The sequence below is a fragment of the Muntiacus reevesi genome, chromosome 8, assembly GCF_963930625.1.
Source record: "Muntiacus reevesi chromosome 8, mMunRee1.1, whole genome shotgun sequence".
Classification (NCBI taxonomy): Eukaryota; Metazoa; Chordata; class Mammalia; order Artiodactyla; family Cervidae; genus Muntiacus; species Muntiacus reevesi.
The window spans coordinates 48,955,473-48,976,995 of NC_089256.1; the positions used below are offsets into that span (position 1 = coordinate 48,955,473).

At 35.7% G+C, this 21,523-nt stretch overlaps 1 protein-coding gene across 1 annotated transcript in view; it reads right to left on the reverse strand.

Annotated features, from left to right (window-relative positions):
* The window catches only part of FYTTD1 (forty-two-three domain containing 1), a 28,996-nt gene extending 8,675 nt beyond the window's left edge, over positions 1–20,321 (reverse strand). The window contains exons 1-4 of the mRNA XM_065942508.1: positions 20,110–20,321; positions 15,619–15,747; positions 8,124–8,272; positions 2,048–2,160 (exon numbers count right to left, since the gene is read on the reverse strand). Coding sequence (XP_065798580.1) covers positions 2,048–2,160; positions 8,124–8,272; positions 15,619–15,747; positions 20,110–20,215 — 497 coding nt within the window. The 5' untranslated portion in view covers positions 20,216–20,321. The remainder of the gene's footprint in view (positions 1–2,047; positions 2,161–8,123; positions 8,273–15,618; positions 15,748–20,109) is intronic.
* Positions 20,322–21,523: the final 1,202 nt, after the last annotated feature.

Genomic DNA, 21,523 nt, shown 5'->3' on the forward strand with positions numbered 1-21,523 from the left:
CTCATCCTCTGACGATCCCTTCTCCTCCTGCCTTCAATTGTTCCCAGCATCAGGGTCTTTTCAAATGAATCAGTTCTTCTCATCAGGTGGCCAAAATATTGGAGTTTCTGCTTCAGCATCAGTCCTTCCAATGAATATTCAGGACTGATCTCCTTTAGGATGGCCTGGTTGGATCTCCTTGCTTGTCCAAGGGACTCTCAAGAGTCTTCTCCAACACCACAGTTCAAAAGCATCAATTCTTTGGCACTCAGCTTTCTTTACAGTCCAACTCTCACATCCATACATGACTACTGGAAAAACCATAGCTTTGACAAGATGGAACTTTGTTGGCAAAGTAATGTCTCTGCTTTTTAATATGCTGTCTAGGTTGGTCATAACTTTCTTCCAAGGAGCAAGTGTCTTTTAATTTCACAGCTGCAATCACCACCTGCAGTGATTTTGGAGCCCCCCAAAATAAAGTCTGTCACTGTTTCCATTGTTTCCTCGTCTATTTGCCATGAAGTGATAGGACCAGATGCCATGATCTTAGTTTTCTGAATGTTGAGTTTTAAGGCAACTTTTTCACTCTCCTCTTTCACTTTTCATCAAGAGGCTCTTAAGTTCTTCCCTTTCTGCCATAAGGGTGGTGTCATCTGCATATCTGAGATTATGGATATTTCTCCCAGCAATCTTGATTCCAGCTTGTGCATCATCCAGCCTGGCATTCTGCATGATGTACTCTGCATATAAGTTAAATAAGCAGGGTGACAATATACAGCCTTGACATACTCCTTTTCCTATTTGGAACCAGTCTGCTGTTCCATGTCCAGTTCTAACTGCTGCTTCTTGACCTGCATATAGATTTCTCAGGAGGCAGGTCACGTGGTCTGGTATTCCCATCTATTTAAAAATTTTCCTCAGTTTGTTGTGATCCACACAGTCAAAGGCTTTGGCATAGTCAATAAAGCAGAAGTACCATAGTAACAGGTCACACTTTAAACAACTGTCTTTTTAACATTTTAAATATCCTTAATTGGTAAAATACATGTAAAGTTTACGCTTTGGCCAGTTCGGTGGCATTCAGTGCATTCACGTGGTCGAACCATCTTTAGAAATGTTCACCTTCACAGACTAAACCTGTTTCCCTTCAACTCACTGCCCACCTCCGCCCAGCCCCCGGCTCCTACCCCTCTGCTGCCCATCTCTGTGAATCTGATTGCTCTGGGGACCTCACAGGAGTGGAATCACAGGACATAACCTTTTTAATTTAATATCAAAATAATTTCAGCTAGTGACTGCCCTGGTGGTCTAGTGGTTGAGAATCCACCTTTCAATGCAGGGGACACAGGTTCAATCCCTGATCAGGGAACTAAGATCCACATACTCCAGGGTAACTAAGGCTGTGCACCACAACTGCTGAACCCACATGCCACAACTAGAGAGAAGCCCACGCACCACAATCAATGAATGATCCTGCATGCCACAACTAAGACTGGACAGAGACAAATAAATTATTTATTTATTTATTTACTTTACACTTATTTTTATTAGTTGGAGGCTAATTACTTTACAATATTGTAGTAGTTTTTGCCACACATTGACATGAATCAGCCATGGATTTACATGTGAAATAATTTAAGCTTAAGAAGTATTCATGAAAAATCCTTTCAGATTTGCTTTTCCCACAAATAACATACACTATTCTATTAAGAGCCACTGAGAGTGTGTAACAAATTCAGTTTTCAGAATTTTGAGTAATTCTGGCTGAGGTGTTTTTACCAAAACAATCACCTTTTGCAGTTTTTTTCTATATGTCAAGGGAAACAAACAGAGTGATGCTTTTCTTAAGAAGTCTATAATTAGTTAAATTCATCAACAATACTGGTTCTAAGAAATAAGGAAGCTGTAACTAAATGCTTCCATACTGAGTGTTCAAACAGACATCCCATGTCTCGAAAATGACCAGACAATTACAACATCATTGCAAATTCACTGCTTTGAACTCTCAGTATAAGAAGTCCATCTTTATGAAGGATAATAGAATACTGTCTTATATTTGAGTACTTACTTTCTATTTAACTGGTTAGGTCTCTTGAGAGCTGCAACTGGTTTTCTCTGCACTTCATTTTGTCTCAGAAGGTTTGCCTTCCTTTTTAATGCTGGAAAATATCGTTCTATATTCTTTTAGAAAGCAAGAAACTATGTTAATTAGATTGCTTCATGCTCTATAACTTACTATATAAACATTTCTGAAGCAGAATGGACAGGGACTGACCACTACTTAGATGTACAGATTAGAGAAACAGAGAAGCTAAAACAATTTGAATATTTCCAGTCTAAGTGACCAAAAAGATAACCACATTATACTTAAAATACTTGCAACAAAAGAATAATTCAAACAGAAGAAAGAATTTTTTCCATTTTGGTTATGTTCAGTTTGAGATACTCTGAGGGATACACAGGTGATGAGGAAACATGGCTTTGGAGATCAAGAGAAGAATCAGAGAGGCTGAAATGAAAATTTGGGAATCCGTCATTTAAATATGATTTTGATGTCAAGTGAAGGTATAAGAGAGCCAAGTTTCTGATGCAGTTGTATAGTGCTAGCCAAGCAATCCCTGATGATTTCCTTGACCCTGACTGGACTAAAGTTGACCTTTAGAGGTCAGAGAAGTAGAAGAGATACGTTATCTCTCCTTTGTCTTTTGCTCTCTTAGAGGGTCCTAAGCAGTGTGGTTTGTGCTTCTATGATTCTACTGTTTTTAGTGAATTTGTGTTTTAAGCTTTGTTTGGTGTCTATTCATTTCTATGAGGTGTCTAAAGACTTTTGTGGGGACGAAATGTATTACAGTGTGCCCACAATCACTGTTTCCCTCCAGCATTTAGAGTCAGTCTTCCTTTTAATTAGCTCCCTCCCAGGACCTCTGCAAACAGTCACTTGTTAGGGCATCCACCAAGTTTAAAAGATTGGTTAATTTCCAGACATGTCTCAGACTCAGCAGTGGCATAACTTGAGCTGTTTCACAAGAAGCTCTTAGACCCCTTGCAAATAGGCTTCTCTCAAATCTATCTTAACAACTAAAGACTGAATTCCTGCAGTGGGCACAGCCTAAACTCAATTGAGAATTCCATTATATAAAGAATTTGACAAGTTACAAAATGTTTAGAGCAGCTCTGTCTGTTGAGGGCATTCAACAAATATCTATCAGGTATCTACAATGGGACAGGTATAATATTAGTCAGATATACAAAGATATCTAAGTTATAGTCCTTATCTTCAAGTAATCCAGTCTAACAGACAGATGCATATTAATGGCTAATTATACTATACTGTGGTAAGTTATGTAATGGGATGATATGTGAAGTACAGTGATAACATTATAACACAGAGATTTGCATATGCACAAAGAGAAAGAGATATGAAAGAGGAAACTATGACTTTAGATTCTTGGAATGTCGAGGTATGTTTATGGTGGAGAAGAGGGGGTGAAGGTAACAGTGTGGAGTGCAGGTTTAAAGGTGGACATAGGCCAAATACAAATACTGCATATACTACATTCCATGCTAAATAAAATCAACAATTTAGAATCCTTGAAAGATTTAAAACATATTATGTGATGTAAATCAGAGAAAGACAAATATATGGTATCATTTATATGTGGAATATAAAAAAATGATATAAATGAACTTATTTACAAAACAGAAATGGACTCACAGACATGGAAAACAAACTTCTGGTTATCAAATGGATAGCAAATAAGGGGAAGAGAGATAAATGAAGAGTTTGGGATTAATATATACATACTACGATATATAAAAAAGAAACAAGGATCTACTGTATGGCACAGGGAATTATAGTCGATATCTTGTAATAACCGATAATGAAAAATAATCTGAAAACATACACCTGAATCACTTGCTACACCTGAAATTAATACATTATAAATTAACTGTATGTCAATACAAATAGTTTAAAAAAAAAGAGAGAGCTAATTTCCAAAACAAATGTGTGGGAAGGAAAAAAGGGAGGTTGTAATAGCAAAGAAACCTGAATAGAAAAACATAAATTAAAAAAATTAAATGTCATAGAAGATTAGCACATGAAATGTCCACTTTTTCTCTCTCCACAAAAATTCAGTCCATCATTAAAGAGTAATTCAGGTTTCCATATTTTCTATGAAGGCTTTTCAAAAGTCTTTGACAATATAAACTGTATCTTTTACTTAATCTAGATTCCCTTGTATTTTAAAAATATGAGCAGTATCCCAAAGACACAAATTAAAAAACATAAAAATTATGATAGTCTTCATTTTCGTGAACATTTAGAAAAGAAATGTAAAAGCAGGAATAAAGAATATCAACCATACAGAAGAAATGCTATGAAATTAGACTAATGATAGCCCATTCCGAGCTTAATATTTTGTCTTTAATAGAAACACCAAAGACCATTTTATAGGTAAATGTAAAAGTTCCTTCTATAATGTTACTGTCACATGTAATTTTCCTTCAAAATACCTGTCATATTATAATCATTTAGTTATTTGTGTGATAAATTATTTAATATTTATTTGAGTTCTCCATGAGGACAGGGATTTTCTATTGTTAATACAGAATCTCTTGCATCTAGGACATACTGAGTATTCAGTCAACATGAATTAAATGATGAATACATGGTCAAGAACTGTCAACAGTCCATTAATGTATTGGGAATTTGTGTTCATGAGTCTAAGGTTTGTATATGTGTACAAAAGTGTTTACAAAGAGTATCTAGCAGTAAGTTTTCCCTATAGAATTTTGATATAAAAAATTATTCCTTGAGGGAAAGAAATTAAGATATTTAGTCTATTTGAATGTTGTTGTTCTATTAAAGTAGTATTTTATTACTTAAGTATTAAAGTAATAAAATTTTAAGTGTACAGTTTGATAAATTTGGGTAAGTACATGTAATCAAGTAACCACATCATAACCAAGATATAAAACAGTACCCTAACCCTAAAATGTTTCCTTATGCCCCCTGCAATTTCCTTCCCTCACATGACTCTAACCTCAGGGAATGACTGATCTGTCACTATAGTTAGTTCAGCCTTTTATACAATTTCAAAGAAACAGGATCATAGTACATAGTATTTTGTGTTTGAATTCTTCTGCTCAGCATAATGTTTTGAGATGTATCCACACCGTCTTTGCACATTAACATTTATTCCTATTTTACTGTTGAATTCCACAGTATGAAGATAAGGTATTTATAAACTATAAAAATCAGACAAATGATCAAAACTACCCATTAGCAGAAAGTAACTGCTATTTATGCAGTTATTTTTTTACGTTTACAGAAGTACTAAATAGTTTAGTACTATTACTCCAGTTAAAAGTTCTACAAAACATAACATACCCTCAGTTTTAGGAAATTGTGACTCTAAAAGGAAAATTTTATAGAACTGACACTGACAAGGTGATATATTCCAGTCAAAAAATTCCTTAAGAACTTTCACTTGGCAGATACTTTAAGCTTTCTCTAAACAAAAGAAAAAAATTCATTCTTATAGATGATCATTCCCCTCCTAGCGCAGTCATTTGCTCTCTTAGTAAAAACTAGTAATATGAGTATGTTATCCTTCCCACTTAGTAATTCACTTCATCTGTAAGAAAATGTACATTTTTATTGAAATAAAATCTTACTATTTCATATAAACTGTGGTAAGGAAGAGATAAAGTAACAAGATGTCTAATTATGGTCAGGACTTTTTTTTAAGGTATAAAATTTCTAAGTATATTAAAGTATTGGGGTAATTCATTTAATGAATATAAAAGGATGGTGTAAGTTATTTATAGATAAAAAGAAATTTCATAAATTGCTAGAAAATGATCTGCTTCACAAGTACCATGTCATTCCTGTTCAGATATTAATCTACATTCAGGTTGAGAGAAAGGTTCTTAAGAAACAGGAAATTTCAAACCATACCTTTTCCAAAATCTTTCAGTCTTTGAATAAAAACATCTTGCCATTCAGTACATTATTCTATAATTTATAGAGTTTATAAGTATTCTATAATTTAACACCTTCAATTTTCACTATTTTTAAACAACTCAAAAGACTATACCACATGTTGTAATCTAAAATTTTTACTGCACCAAGTTCTGTGATAAAGTTTTAGAGATAGCTGTTGGTGATAGCAGAACTGAAAAGTTAAGGTGTAAAGAGAGTTGTGGTTAACCAGAATACACATTCTTAAGATATTTTAAGAAATGATTCATGTCCTGAATTTTTAAATTAAAATATGTATTACTTTCATAATCAGAGAAACCAAACAGGTTAAAAAATAGAAGAGTAGAACATTAAATTCCTTGGTGGCTCAGACTTATTAAGCATAAGAAATTAAAGAAAAACCATGTGTGAAACTATTTTAAGTTATGCTTTATTTGGCCAATTCGAAATTTACTCCATTGAGATGTAAATAAAAAGTAAGATTTGAAAAGTAGTTAATTTACAGTGGGTAAATAATTACAACTCTAATTAAAAACATAAACTAGAGGAAACAGTTATCTACCCAAGAGAAATGAAAACCTGTGTCCCTACAGACTTACAGGGATGTAAGCAACATTATTCACAATACCCAAAAAAGTGAAAACAATGAAAATGTTGTCCATCAACTGGTGAATGAATAAGTAAAATATAGTATATCCATATAATGGAATATTATTCAATAATAAAAAGAGATGAAGTACTGAGACTTGCTACAACATGATAAACCTCAACATATACAGCTAACTGCCAGCCCACATACTACTGTATGATTCCATTTACACAGATACCTTGGAGTTACTGGGGATTTGGTTCCAGACCACTGCAATAAAGTAACTACCACAAAAAACTGAGTCACAAGAATTTTTGGTTTCCCAGTACATATAAAAAATTAGTTACACTAGACCGTAGTCTGTAAGTGTGCCACATTATTATGCCTAAAAAAAGAATGTACATACCTTACTTTAAAAATACTTTACTGCTAAAAAAAATGCTAACCATCATCTCAGTCTTCTGTGAGTTGTGATCTTTTCTCAACAGTACCATCAAAGATTACTCATCACCATAACAAATACGATGAAAGAGTTTAAAATATTGTGAGGATTACCAAAATGTGACACAGAGACACAAACTGAGCAAAGGCTGTTGAAAATAAGGCACCAACAGACTTGCTCAATGCAGGGTTGCCACAAATCTTCAGTTTGTAAAAAACGCAGTATCTGTGAAGCATAATAAAGTGAAGTGTAATAAAACAAGGTATGCCTGTATATGAAATGTGTGGGAAAGGCAAATTTATAATATATTTACAGCAAGTAGATTAGTGGTTGCCTGGGGGCATATGATGGGGTATGACTGTGAATGGACATGAGACTTCTCTTTAGAGTGATAGAAATGTTTTTCTAAAATTAATTATTGTGATGATTGTTCAACTCTAAATTTTCTAAAATTCACTGAACTGTACACTTAAATGAATTTTACAGCATAAAATTATACATCAATAACCTATTAAAAACTGCAGACACACACTAATCTGTTAAAAACTGTATACACACACACGTGTATGTATGGGGCACATGCACAGGAAACTCAAGAACCTATAAAAAAAAGTTTATATTTGATAATGTGGAAGTTTAGGTATTCTTCATGAATGACAATCATTGTTATTTAATTATTAAATTTTTTATATAAGCCCCGAAGTACATTAAAAAACCAAAATATTCAAATAAAATGTTCTCTCAAGCTTATTCACAAAAATATTAGTACAAATAAAAGCTTCTTTTTTTTCCTTAGTTGAAATATAGTTGATTAACATATTGTGTTAGTTTCAGGAGTACAGCAAAGTAATTCAGCTGTAAATATATATGTATTTTTCAGATTTTTATTATAGGTTATTATAAGATACTGAATATAGTTTCCTGTGATATACAGTAAATCCTTGTTGCTTATCCATTTTGTGTAGTAGCTTGTATCTGTTAATCCCATACTCCTATTTCATCCCTCTTCCCCCCATTCCCTTTGGTAACTGAAAGTTTGTTTTCTACGTCTGTGAGTCTTATTTCTCTTTTGAATACAGATTCATTTGTCCCAGAATTTCTGATTCAGGATTAACCATGCTCCCTACCTTGTCACTTAGAGGTGGTCGATTCATAGGACTAATTCCTTTTCGAATTCCAGTTGCTTTCCTAGCTGCAAGGCCAGTGATAACTCCATAAGGACGTCTCTTTCCAGGCATCACTCTTCCTCTACGGCTCAGACTATTCTTACCAAAACCTGTAGAAGAAGAGGAAAAAACAAACTAAGAATCAACTGAGTGGCCCACAGGTGACAGGACATTGTATTTCTTAAGTAGGGTGGAGGACATGAGAGTTTTTCATTTATTATTATATAACACTTCTTTTATTATTACTATATTTTATAAGCTGCACTGAAAAGGGTTCTGCTGCAGCTAACGGACTGCAAAGGACTAGAGGATCCCCACATTTCCTCCTAGCTATCTTCTCTTCAGAATTACTCTCAACAAAAAGAACAGTCTCAACTTTCCCTGTGCAGCTGCTAACCACATATGCTTATTGAGTACTTGAAATATGACTAATGTGAATTTAGATGTAACAAAAGAATATATAATATTTCATTAATAATTTCATATTAATCATACATTATAAAGATATCTCAGATGTACTGGGTTAAATAAAATACATTATTAATAGGTGCCTCACACTTTGTTTGGTGGCATTGATTTAGAGTGGAATCACTATCTCCTATTTACTTACTATGCTGCAATCTGGGTTCTTTGTTGTCAGTCTTACTGTATTCCAACAGCTTTTGCTAAAGTCTGCAGTAAACTCCAATGAATATTTTAATCTCTGTGGCACATGACATTACTGACTTCACTCTTCCACTATATATCTTACCTATTTAAACACTCATTTTCTAATTATGAAAAAGTAAACATGTTCAACTGCAGAAATCTTAAAAACATATAAAGTATAAACAAGAATATAAAAGTCACCACCATTATTAGGCCACCACTTAAAGATAACAACTATTAACATTTTACATTTTTCTAGTATTTTACTTATACACATATATTTCAAGTTAACACTTTTAGATTCAACTGTTTTTAAGCAACTCAAAAGAATGTATTGCATGAGGTAATTTACAATTTTGTAGTATCGTGGGTCCAGAAAGCAGACCAAGTCAATCTTCCAGCAAGCATACTTCACACTCAAAATACTACTTTGTAGTCTATGTTTACACTGTATTGTGAATATTGTGAACTACACTAGGTAACAACTGTGATATTGGCCATCCTTAATTCTAATGCCTTTAATATTCACACTAATCATTTCAGTTACTTCTAGCATTACTCCACCATAAATAACATTACAATAACACTATAGATAACACATTTTTATACAAATCCATGATCATTTCTTCAATATATAAATTTCCAAAGTCCAAAATGCTGTATCAAAGAGTAAAGCAAATTCTTAAGGATTTTGATTCTTTTGGTAAAAAATCTCCTCCAGAATGACTATATTTATGTATATTTCCAGGAACATAAGGTTGCCCATTTTTTCACATCATTGACTACTTTGACTATTATTCTTTTTAACCTTTATCACTTTATGTTTGGAAAAAAAAAAAAACTCATCACATTTGGTAGTTTACTAGCAATAATGAACACTTGCCATGTGTTTGTTTTTTTTTTTTTTACTATCTTTCATTCCCAAACAGTCATGTTCATAAATCAGTCTTTCAGGATCAAGTTCTAATTTCCTTTGATGTTTTGATAGAAGAATTACTTTAAATTTATAATTAATTTTTCAAGGATTGATATCTTTACAATATCCAGGAATGTGCTGTCTTTCCACTCATTCAAGTCTTCTTTGGTCACTAAATTGGCATGGTAAAGTTTCAAGCTTTTCCCCCCAAAGGTCCTGTACAGTTCTCATTAAATTTATTATGGGTATTTCATATATGTTATTAATCTCAAAAAAAGATTCCTTTCTATTAATAATTTTCTTTTTTTTTTCTATTAATAATTTTCATACTGTCATTCCTGGGATTACAGAAAGCTACTGAGGTTTCAATGAATAGCTTCTAATCAGCTATCTCACTGAATTCACTTATTAGTTCTAACAGTTTTTCAAATTATTTTCTTGGGATTTCTGAGTGACAATCATATTACTCACAAATAATACCATCTTCTTCCTTCCAATAATTACACCTCGAATTCTTTTACTTCTTAATGCAATGGCCAGAAATTCCAAAGGACTATTCTAAGTAACAACTGTGACATTGGCTATTCATAATTCTAATTTGGGGGGGAATGTCTTTAGAATGGAATCTTGCATAATATTATACACCTTCAATGTGATAACAGGTCTAACAACTTGCTTCACAGTCAAACTAAATAAACTTAAAATAGTTTACTGTAGGATTTCTCAGGACTAATGTATGTGATGAATCTCTTAAGTAATAATCATGTATATGTCATTCTCAAATATCTAATTCCATAATGCTTTTTGCGGTGTACCAATTTTGAGACCAGAATTCAACAAGGCAGTTAGAAAAACCTGTTACGATGGTTGAACCATTTAGAATTCATTGCCTTTACTGCCCCACTTCTGTTTCTAGAACATATCTCTTACCAGTTGGCTTAATATGAAGCTTTGTCAGTAGAGGGTGCTGCACGGACTCTAGAAGCTTTTATTTCAAGTTCTAGTGTGTGCAACTCAAGGTTTGTTTCTGTGGCATAGGACAGTCAGTGGCACTCATTATCCCTTCCCCCCAAGCTAAGACTATGGTGAGGAAGAGAGGCGCCTAAGGCACAAAATTTGAGAATGAATGACACATTAAATTTTAGGCTCTAGGTATCTATCTAGATCTAGTCCCAGGTATCACTCTAACTTTGACCCTGCTCATCATCCTCAAGTAATTTAAAACTCCCTCATCCCTACAGATCACTTCCCAGTGAATTCTATCTGCATGGCAACTCAGTATGGTGGGGAATTCATGTAGATTTGTTCCTTTTTTGGGTGCTCTGCCTTAGGACTAAAAGTAATGATCTTATTACTTTTATAATCAGCAAAAAAGCAACAGAGATACAACTTTTAAAAATATTAGGGTCAAACTTTGCTACTCTATGTGTGATTTCCTTCTAGAATTGCAACCAAATGAAGATCAAGCATGTTGGGGAAGCCTCTAGTTCAAATTAAATCTGTAACAACTTGCTATTTTTATTTGTATTAAATAATGAAGCATCTACTACTGTGCTAGGTACTGTGTTCTGAGTACTTTAAATGGGAACTTGATGAAGTTGATGCTAACATTTCAATTTTGCAAGTAAAATAAGGCAAAGAATAGTGACTACCCAGAGGTCATAGTTAGAAAATGGCAGAGTCATGATCCAAGTGCAAATTTCTGGGGCTCAAAAAATTGAACACTTTTCCAAACAATTAAAGAATAATAAAAGGCAGAATATAATCTGGTACATTTCCAAAGAGAAAAAAAACAGCTATAACAGAAAAGGCAGGCCCTGAGCTAGCTATAAAACACAAACGATGTGAATAAGGAATAAGGCAAACAGTGACAAGTACAATACAAAGACATAGGCAAGCACAGTGTACTGAGAGACAGTCTAGAGAAAAGGATAAGAAGTGAATGGATGTGGTAGGCACAAATAAGAGGGCTCTAAGTGGGGATAAAGACTATACTTGAACAGGAATTGAGGGGGTCATGGAATTCATGATTAGATTATATCAGTCTTGAAGCAGTACCCTATACTGAATGGAAGAAAGACAGAAGGCAGTGAAACCATTCTGGATGCCATTGCAACTCTAAAACATAACATGATAAGGGATTGAGAGAGGAACAAAGAAATCTGAATGTATTCCAAAAGAAAGAGTGGATCAGTAGAATAAAGAGAAAGTTTGAAGAGAGCAGGAATCCATTATTATACCAAAGTTTGAGGCTTAGATGAGAAAGACTCATGAAAAAAATCTCATTAACAAGAATAAAAAGAGGTGGAGAGTGAAGGATTGGGAATTTGGGATTAGCCGATACAAACTAGTGCATATAGGCTAGATAAACAACAAGGTACACTACTATATAGCACAGAGAACTATATTCAATATCGTGGGATAAACCATAACAGAAAAGAATATGAAAAATAATAAATATATATCACTGAGTCACTTTGCTGTACAGAAGAAACTAACACAATATTGTAAACCAACTATACTTCAATAAAATTTAAAAAACCACACAAATAAAAGGAGATTCTATTCCTAGGAGCTTTCTGACTATCACAGTCACTGTTCCCATTCTCATCACCTTTCTACAATCTCTTATTTCTTTTTCAACGCCTTCTCCTTTACCTTCTAACAAGCCTAGATCATCCCTTTCTTCTCCTTCCTTTTCTACCTCTGAGCAAACTTCACTAGCAAACCTCAGTTTTAGCAACAGTTCTATTTTTCACCTTTTAATTGTCATGTTTCATGCAATAGTCTTTTCTCAGTTTTCATTCATTTAGCCCCTTTAGAAAGTTCTCTTGTCTTTCCAGAGTCCCTTCATTCTCATTACTTCAACTATTACCTCTATGAAGAGCCTTCCACATTTTAAGCTTCACCAGAGCAGCAGTTGAACACTAGTCATGTGTTAGAGGGACATATGGAACTTTAAAAATGCCCAGATCCTACTTCTGCAGATTCTAGTTCAGTAGCAATGGAGTGCAGCCAGATATCAGTCTAATTTATAAAGCTCCATAGGTTCAACTAATGTTGAGAACTAAACCTAGACACAGGAATTTACATCTTTCTTTTGAATCTACAGCCCAATTCCTTCATGAATTTCTTTCAGACATATCCAGTTGCCTAAATTAATTTCTGCAGTCAGACCACTTACACGAAGATTTGAGGGATTTTCTAGAAAATACCATTATCACAAAGTGTATGCAATTGTATTACTGGCTCATTTTCAAATCAGCACACAAACTTTTCCCTGTCTCTTCTATATCTAAAAGAGACAGCATTCTCAACCTTTTTGGTCTCAGGACCTCTTCATCCTCTTAAAAAATTTCTGAGGACCCCAAAGAGCTTTTCTTTCATGAGTTTATGTTTACTGAAATTTAGCATACTATAAGGGTGGTATGCTGGTGGCTCAGTGGTAAAGAATCCGCCTGTCAATGCAGGAGATGAGGGCTCAATCCCTGGGTCTGGAAGATCCCCTGGAAAAGGAAATGGCAAACCGCTCTAGTATTCTCACTTGGGAACTCCCATGGACAAAGGAGATTGGTGGGCTACAGTCCATGGAGTTACAAAACTCCATGGAGATGACTTAGGGACTAAAAATAACAATAACAAGCCATACTATAAATGAAAACTAAAACATTTAATAATGATGCTATTTTAAAGCTCACTAAATGTAGGGCAAAAAACATTTTTCAATGAAAAACAATTATTATTTTCCTAAACAAAAAAATTTAATAAGAAGAGAGGCACTGATTTGCATTTTTGCAAATCTTTTTAGTGTGTGGCTTAATAGGAAATTTTCTGTTTCTGCATCCAATCTGTTTGATCACATGCTGTGTAGATTTTGGAAAAGTCCACTGTACATTCATGAGAGAATACGACTGAAAACACAATTAATGTCTTACTATTATTATAGAAAACTTTGACTGTTTACAACCCTTGAGTCCTGGGGATTCCCTAGGATTCTGGACAACACATTGAGAATCGCTGTTGTATAGTATTCCATCCCTGAAGAACATTTAGGTTGTTTATACAAATATGCATTGAGTGACTAAATTACATTTCAGGAATAGAATTGGGAAAACTTTATTCTCTTATGTGTTCAGTCATCAAAAATAAATGATTATTTGCTAAGGGCTCTCTGCTTATTGTTACCTCAAGATAACATTCTCACTGACATTACAATGTGGAAATCTGAACTTATCCAAACCAATCAGAGCTTAAGAAAATCCCGTATCTCTCTGAACATTCAGTGACAGGAGCAGCTGCTCTATTTTAGGCCCTGTCACATGGAAGTGGAGAACATACAAGCACAAATTCAATCTTAAAAGATCCTAAGGCACTTGCAGATCTTTAGCTGAACGCTCAGATCATAATCTCTGTAAAAGGAAAGCTTTTCTGATCCTTTATAAACGAGATCCTATTTCACCTTATTGATTAAATCACCACTGATTATCTCAGCACAAAATGCCTATCTAAAATCCTATACTATAATCAGACCTTCTCTTATGATATTTCTCAACTCAAATGTTTTTCACCTTATCTCTGTCACCAGAAGTTCCTTGAAGTAAGACTGCACCTTTACAAACCCCAACAAGCTGGTCAGTTCAGAGCATTTATCAGGTATTTAACAAACGATTAGCATAAACAAATATATTTCTGGCTTCTATGAACTCAAAAATTATTGTAATATAAATCATATTTAAATATGGAATGTTGAGTAACATAAGAAACCTCTAAACATAAATCACTGGAATTAAATATTAATTTTCTATAGCTAAATACCTGTCACAAGATTTATTCTCTTGATTCCAGCTACCCAAGAAAATTATTAGGAAAGAATAAATTTTTCTATACAGTCTAATTTTAGTTATAGGTATATGTTGAGGATATGTTGGCATATCAGCTGTTAAATGTAGGATTAATTATGTTCAATTTATTGGAGATTACTTGTTATGTTTTTTTAACATATATAGAACAAAAATCAACTTAAGAATTAGTTTATCAAACATTTTTTCACATGTGTAAAAAAGATCTTGAGTTTTAAAAATCTGAACAAATGTTTATTCTAAAATGCTGATGCAACTGCTAAAAAAGTTAATGAGTCACATTTAATTAATAGTATTCCCTTACTGCCTTAAGTTCATTTTGGAACAAGATGTTATAAATAAATAAGCTTCTAGATTACTAAAAATAACTGTATATGTAGAGTTCCAAGATAATAGACCACATCTAAAGCATTCAATTCCTCGTTACCTTTGGAGATTTTAACAAAATCCTAAAGATCTTGCATAAGACAAGTAACCTAGAAATAATTTTCTATGCAAAATAGCAGTCTCCATGTATTTAAAAGGTTTTCATATAAGAAAGGTAATTTGTTTCCTATAACTCTATAGAATTAACAGGAAGGCATGATTTAATTCAAATTAAGAGAATTTTCTAATAAACAGTATGTCTCCAATAATGGAATAAGCTATCTTGTGAGGTGGTATGTTCTCCCACTGAATGTATTTAAGCTAGAGTAACACAGTCATCCATCAGACAGACTAACATCTAACTGCGAAGGAGACTGAGACTTTATGGTATGTAAGATCCTTTACAAATCTATATCCCTAAAAATAATAAAGACTTTATATACTGAGCTTACTTTAAAATGACTTAATGTTTTTAAAACACACCAGTTAATCACCTATTTAAGGAAACTTGAATTGCTACCAGATTGTAAGATTAAACAAAACCTTGAGAGAGGAAAAACAGAAATCACTGATATATTTCCTCCATGTTTTAAGTATGCATCAAAGATAGCATACTACGAACCCATAAATAATTGGCACTTTATTAAAGCTTACTTGCAAAACTTACCAGAATTCTGTTGAATACCCCATCTTACTCTCATCCTGAATTGCCTGGCACCACTTTGCTGAAGTCTTCTATTTAACCTCGGGAAATTCTGCTTCTTTCCTTCCTTTCGATTCAATTTGATGATATCATCTGTGATAGACAAAATGTGATGATTATCTTCATCTTAACTTAATGACTCAATTACTCAGCCTCATTTTCTAGTTGACAGATTTCCTATGTCCCTAACTTCTTTTCTACTTTGGAAGCACTTCCTTAAAAGGATAATAATTCTAAGAACATAAAAGCTCAAATCAGTCAATATATTTGGAGCAGTGAAGAAAGGTTTCATAGGAAAAGTTGAAGTCAACAGACCAAAACAGAGCTAGTAATTAATGAAATTTTCCATTATTCATAGTATTTCTTTCCCTAATAAATGTAAATAAGCAGAACCTGTTTATAAAAATTATCTGTATTTATCTTCTATAAACAAAGAAGTCTCCAGTTTTAAAGATGACCACCTTTCAATAAAACCACTGGCAGTCAAATAATAAATCATTCATAAACTAAATTTCTAAGTTCATCTCAAATTAGCAAATCTTTACTGTGTATATATTATGGTGCAATGAATATATGTGGCAAGCTGTTCCATAATAGAAACAAACAAAAGTAAAATATGACTACTCTCAATAAATTTAAAATTAGTGAAGGAAACAGACATGTAAATAATGAACACAAAAGACACATAAGTAAATAAGTACCATAATAAAGGTACAGTACAAAAAGAAAACACTACTGGTTCTCTGCTTGTTTAGCAAAGCAATTCAGGGTTACCTTATTTTTCTTTTTACACAGTTCTCTCTCTCTGTCTCTTTTTTTTTTCGGTCATGCCAAGGGGCACATGGGATTGTGGGATCTAATTCCTGGACCAGGGATGGAAACCGTGTCCCAAGTGGAAGCTTGGAGTCCTAAGCACTGAACCTCTAGAGAATTCCCTCTGCACTGTTCTAAGTCTCATTATCTACAAAAACATTTTCAAACTGTCCCAAGGTAATTCACAAACAACACACTGCTCTAATATCACAAAAGAACAATGTAACGATCAGGAAACTAAATGTACTCCAGATCCTATTTACATATCTTAAAAGGAGATTACTAGCAGACAAAAAATACACATTTAAGAATATTCATGCAATTTCTCTAAAGTTCCAACTCCACTTCTGAATTGAAACTATAGCAAATAAACCAAAAAACTGAACACTGTCAACACTTCTAAATAAAATTACCAAAACTAACAAACCTGTTATTTTTTTCCAAACTGCTCTAAATACAAATAATTTAACAATTGTATCAATCTAACCACAGTCTTTTCTAAAGTCAAAGAAGGATATATAGGGATCTTTTCACATAGAGCACTACTGTACCTCACCCATCTTTCACATTTAAGAATTTAAATTACATTCAAACAAATAGTCATATAAAATAATTCAAATCTCAAGAAGAGATAAATCTTTCAGCTACAAAAAAATTTATCAAAGTTAAAGGCACTCAAAAAGTTTTTATAAAATACAAAGATCTCACAAATCTCAGAGGCATGAACATGTTAAATTCTCAGTAAGCAGAAAGAAAATATAGTTAGAAAGCCACTACTTTTGAAGCACCACTTTCCTTTAACAAGGTGCTACTTATTCTTCACCAAAGTCTGAAATCTCAGAGTCATGAAAGTATTCCCCCTCCAAAATTAATTTGGTCTGGGAACCACAAAACAAGAAAAGGCAGAGTATAATTCTGACTAACCAGGCTGATTTAAAAATAGGGCTTTATAGAGTATAAACTAAAAATTAAAAGTAGCAAAGCATATCAAATATAAAATTATGTTTTATATTTAAGCATTTTATTATCTAAATCCTCAAATTAAATGGAGCTACTATGACACAGAAGATTCTTCCAATCTAAAGAAGAAAATGGCTTTCTCCTAATCAAGGAGAGATAGTAACTGAGTACTAATAAGATGGTTCTTAAAGCATGTATTCATTCAATTCTCACAATAATTCCATGAAGTAACTACTTTAATCCCCATTTTCAAATTAAGAAACTGAGTCACAATGAGGCCAGCTATTGATAGCCTTGGTAGATAATTCTATGTGAACAGTCACAGAAACCTGACAGAGCCACAGTTAGAAACAAAACAAAAAATTAAATTCTAAAACCTATGCAAGCCTGATAAAATGGGATATTCATTTTATCAGGGATAAAGTGGGATAGTCACAAAACATAATAATTACTTAAAATACCTGTCTCTTCATCACCTCTCTGTGAAATTCACTTAAAAAAAAAAAGGCACCTAACAGAATGCTGCATGTTCTTAAGGGAGAAAAGAGACCAAGTTCTAGTTTAGCTATCTATTGCATTTCATTTCTACCGTCAAAGAGAATTATCCCTCAGTTTTCTTCACTTGAACACCCTAATTACCAAACAAAATGCATACAAAAAACTTAGAAACTTAAGAAATATATTGGTTATGAAAACGCACTTTTAACATCTACAGCATGGTGCCCTGAAATACTGATTCCATCCTTAACTTGTTGTGCAACTTGGGCAAATTACTTAATTTCTCTAGGTTTCATAAAACAGAAATAACAACAGTCGCTTATATAGTGTGTGTATGTTTGTAAATATGGTGCTTACAGTGTACCAGGTACTGTTCTGAGCAGTTTATCCATGCCTATTGACTCATTTAACACTTACAGCAACCCTCTGAGGTAGGGCCTCACCTTTTTACAGATGAGGCACTAAGAAGCAATTTGCCCAAGATCAAATGGCTAATAAGTGGCAGAGACAGGATTTGAATTGAGACAGTCTGGTATTCCATGCTTTTCATCAAACAGTTATATACCTTATAGGGTTACCACTGGGATAATTTAACATACATATAAAAATGCTTAGTCCAGTGCCTGGCAGGTAGTAAGCACTCTAAATATTTACTATACTTTTCCTTGGCCTTAGTTCAAAAGATTTCTCATGTATTTACAGGTCACTGCTGACTAGCATTAAGGCAAGACTATGATTTTCTGATGATCTGCTTAATTCGTATCTTGGGTTCTAACTTAGGCAACAACAGAAATCAAGAGTTCTTGACTTAATGACTTAAAAATCTTGCAAAAAAAAAAGAAAGAAACACAACAAAAAAGAAAAATACCCTCCTTGGAAAAGTTACACTTCTGTATGCCCTGTGCTGTGCTTATTAGTCAGTTGCTCAGTCGTGTCCAACTCTTTGCAACTCCATGGATAGTATCCCACCAAGCTCCTCTGTCCATGAGGATTCTCCAGGCAAGAATACTGGAGTGGATTGCCATGCCCTCCTCCAGGGGAATCTTTCCAACCCAGGAATCGAACCCAGGAAGCCCAAAGATACTGAAGTGGGTAGCCTATCTCTTATCCAGGGGATCTTCCCGACCCAGGAATCGAACAGGGGTCTCCTGCATTGCAGGTGGATTTTTTTTACCAGCTGAGGTAACAGGGAAGCCCCTCTGTATTTCCCAGAACTTTTCAAATATCCGAAAAATTGTAGGCCTCAGGCAGAGCTAACCATATCTAATGTCATAACCTAAATCCCGATAAAAACAGCATTACTTTTAAACCAATCAAGCCAAACAGACTAGTGCCTCCGTGGTGTTAGGTCTGAATTTTTAACAGAATCGCCCATCTTCCTGCTTTTTACCTAGTTGTCACCAAGCCACTCCAACTCTTCTAGGTCCTATGCTTTACTTGTCCCATCAACCCACATAAACCATCCTTGCTTTTCGCTTCGTTTTGTTCTAATTTGCTAACTTGAACGACTGGATGAGGAGAAAGTGCTTTTCTGGGCATCGCCTAATACATCACCATCCCATGAAGTCCTTTCTAAGGATCTTTTCTGTCAAGCTCCTCGCGGTGGCCTTGCCGTCTGCCGCCCGTCAGAAATGGCCAACTCTAGGGTCTTCTTGACGCTTCTGTGCGACGCCAGGCACAGGCCCAAGCGCGCAAAATGCCCAACTAGCCCTTCTCTGGAACCACGGATTTAACTGAACCAGCCCGGCTCTCGAAGAGCCTTCCTCAGAAAGGTTGGCTCCGTCCGATCCGTGCCCACCTCGATAACGCCCACACCGAACACGCCTGAGGTGAGACGCGCGGAGTTTTCCTCACAAAGAGCCGGGGTCACCCGCGAGTGTTAGCGCCCTTCTGAAGGGAAAGAGGGTCCGCACTCCTAGATCCCCCCAAAGTCCCGACCCAAAGCGCCCTCCGCCCCCTCAGACACAGTCCGGCCGAGGGGATCCCCGAGGCCCTCGGACTTGACCCCGACACCTGCGAGCTCTCCCCCGCCCCCACGTCCCAACCAGCCCTCGCTTGGTTCCGCCCACCCGCAAGAAAACTCCAGCGACAACTGCACCTAACCGCCCCTTCCCCCACAAACCACGGTATTTGGTTCCACCCACACCTCCTCCCACTCCAACTCGGTCCGACTCGGCTCCTCACCTAAAGACATATCAATTTTGTCCAGGTTTTCATTGCTGCGGGCTTTCGGCGGCGCAGGCGGCGGGGTTGCGGTGGCTCCCATTAACCGGGTACTAAACCGGTTCATGGCTGGAGACGTCGAGGGAACAGTCAGACGAGAAGGCCAGAGGCTGAGGCCTGCCACCTCCCACTCACGCACGCAGACTATCCGCACCGCGAGAGCGCGCACGCGTGCTGACGGAGTCCGCGCCCCCCCACGCGCGTCTGACGGCGGGGGAGGTGGGGACCATAGAGACGAGCGACCTGCGAGAGTGGCCCCACCCCCTTGCAGGGACTGGGTCCTAGCGCCCCTTTCTGGACAGGAGAAAACATTGCATCCGCCGCTCTGGCTGATAGTGAGAGCCGCCGTTTTAGCTGTTCGCCTTTCTGCCGGAATTATGCTGGACCGTGAACACCTCAGAATCACATGCCTTAAATGAGATCATGTTCTTCCGTGCCCTTCGAGTCCCCTCTGCTACAGAAAGGCCCCGTAAGCTTTGGTACACATGAACCTTTCACAGCCCCACTGCAATGCAGCCGCAGAGGCAGGGCCGACCCTGCGAGCGTGAATGGCAGAACTGCGCCTCAGCTCCCCTCTCCCTGGTCATCTCCACCTGCAGCATGCGGAATCGCCACGTCTGGACGCAGAGCAATACCTGCACTGACAATCCTTGCGTCACGACACTAATAAAAGTAAATGCTAACGTTCCCCGTCTCTATACCACTTCTCAGCCGGCACACTCAAAACATTTTGCACGGTACTAGCTACCTTAAAACCTCACCTTCCCTTGGGAGAGGGGTAAGTACCTCTGCTTATTTGGCTGCATTTTTCTCTAATTCACTTGCGTTGGAAATTGATAGGGGGATTCGATTTCTTTCTAATCATCCCTATGGGAAAACTTCTTAATATTTGATGAACTTCTGCATAAGAACTTTTTTTTTCCTATTTACAAAACGTTGTATTCCCTCTCTTCTTACCTCCTTCTCCAAAGTAACTGCGCTTGTGTGGAAGCATTTAAGTTATATCATCCTCATAACAGTTTAAACTATCTAACACATTTGCATGTAAGAAAAAAATCAGGGACAGGTATCCTGTTCATTTAGAAATCTCTGCCACCTTCCCCCTCTGCACTTCCTAAAATTTCTCTTTGCATAGAAACCAGCCAGTGATCTAAAGTGTCTCAAACCCACAATAGCCTGTACTTATTTTTTCCCCAAGACGAAAAATACAACCATAAGAGTAGAGTGAATCAGGTGAAGACACACCTTTGAAGGGATACAAGAAACTTAAATGGTGGAGGAAGGTTTGGACTCAAAAAGATCCAAGAATAATATTCAGCATGTCAAGGAGAATAACGTGTACGCTCCTCTCACAATGTGCTTAATTTTACTACTG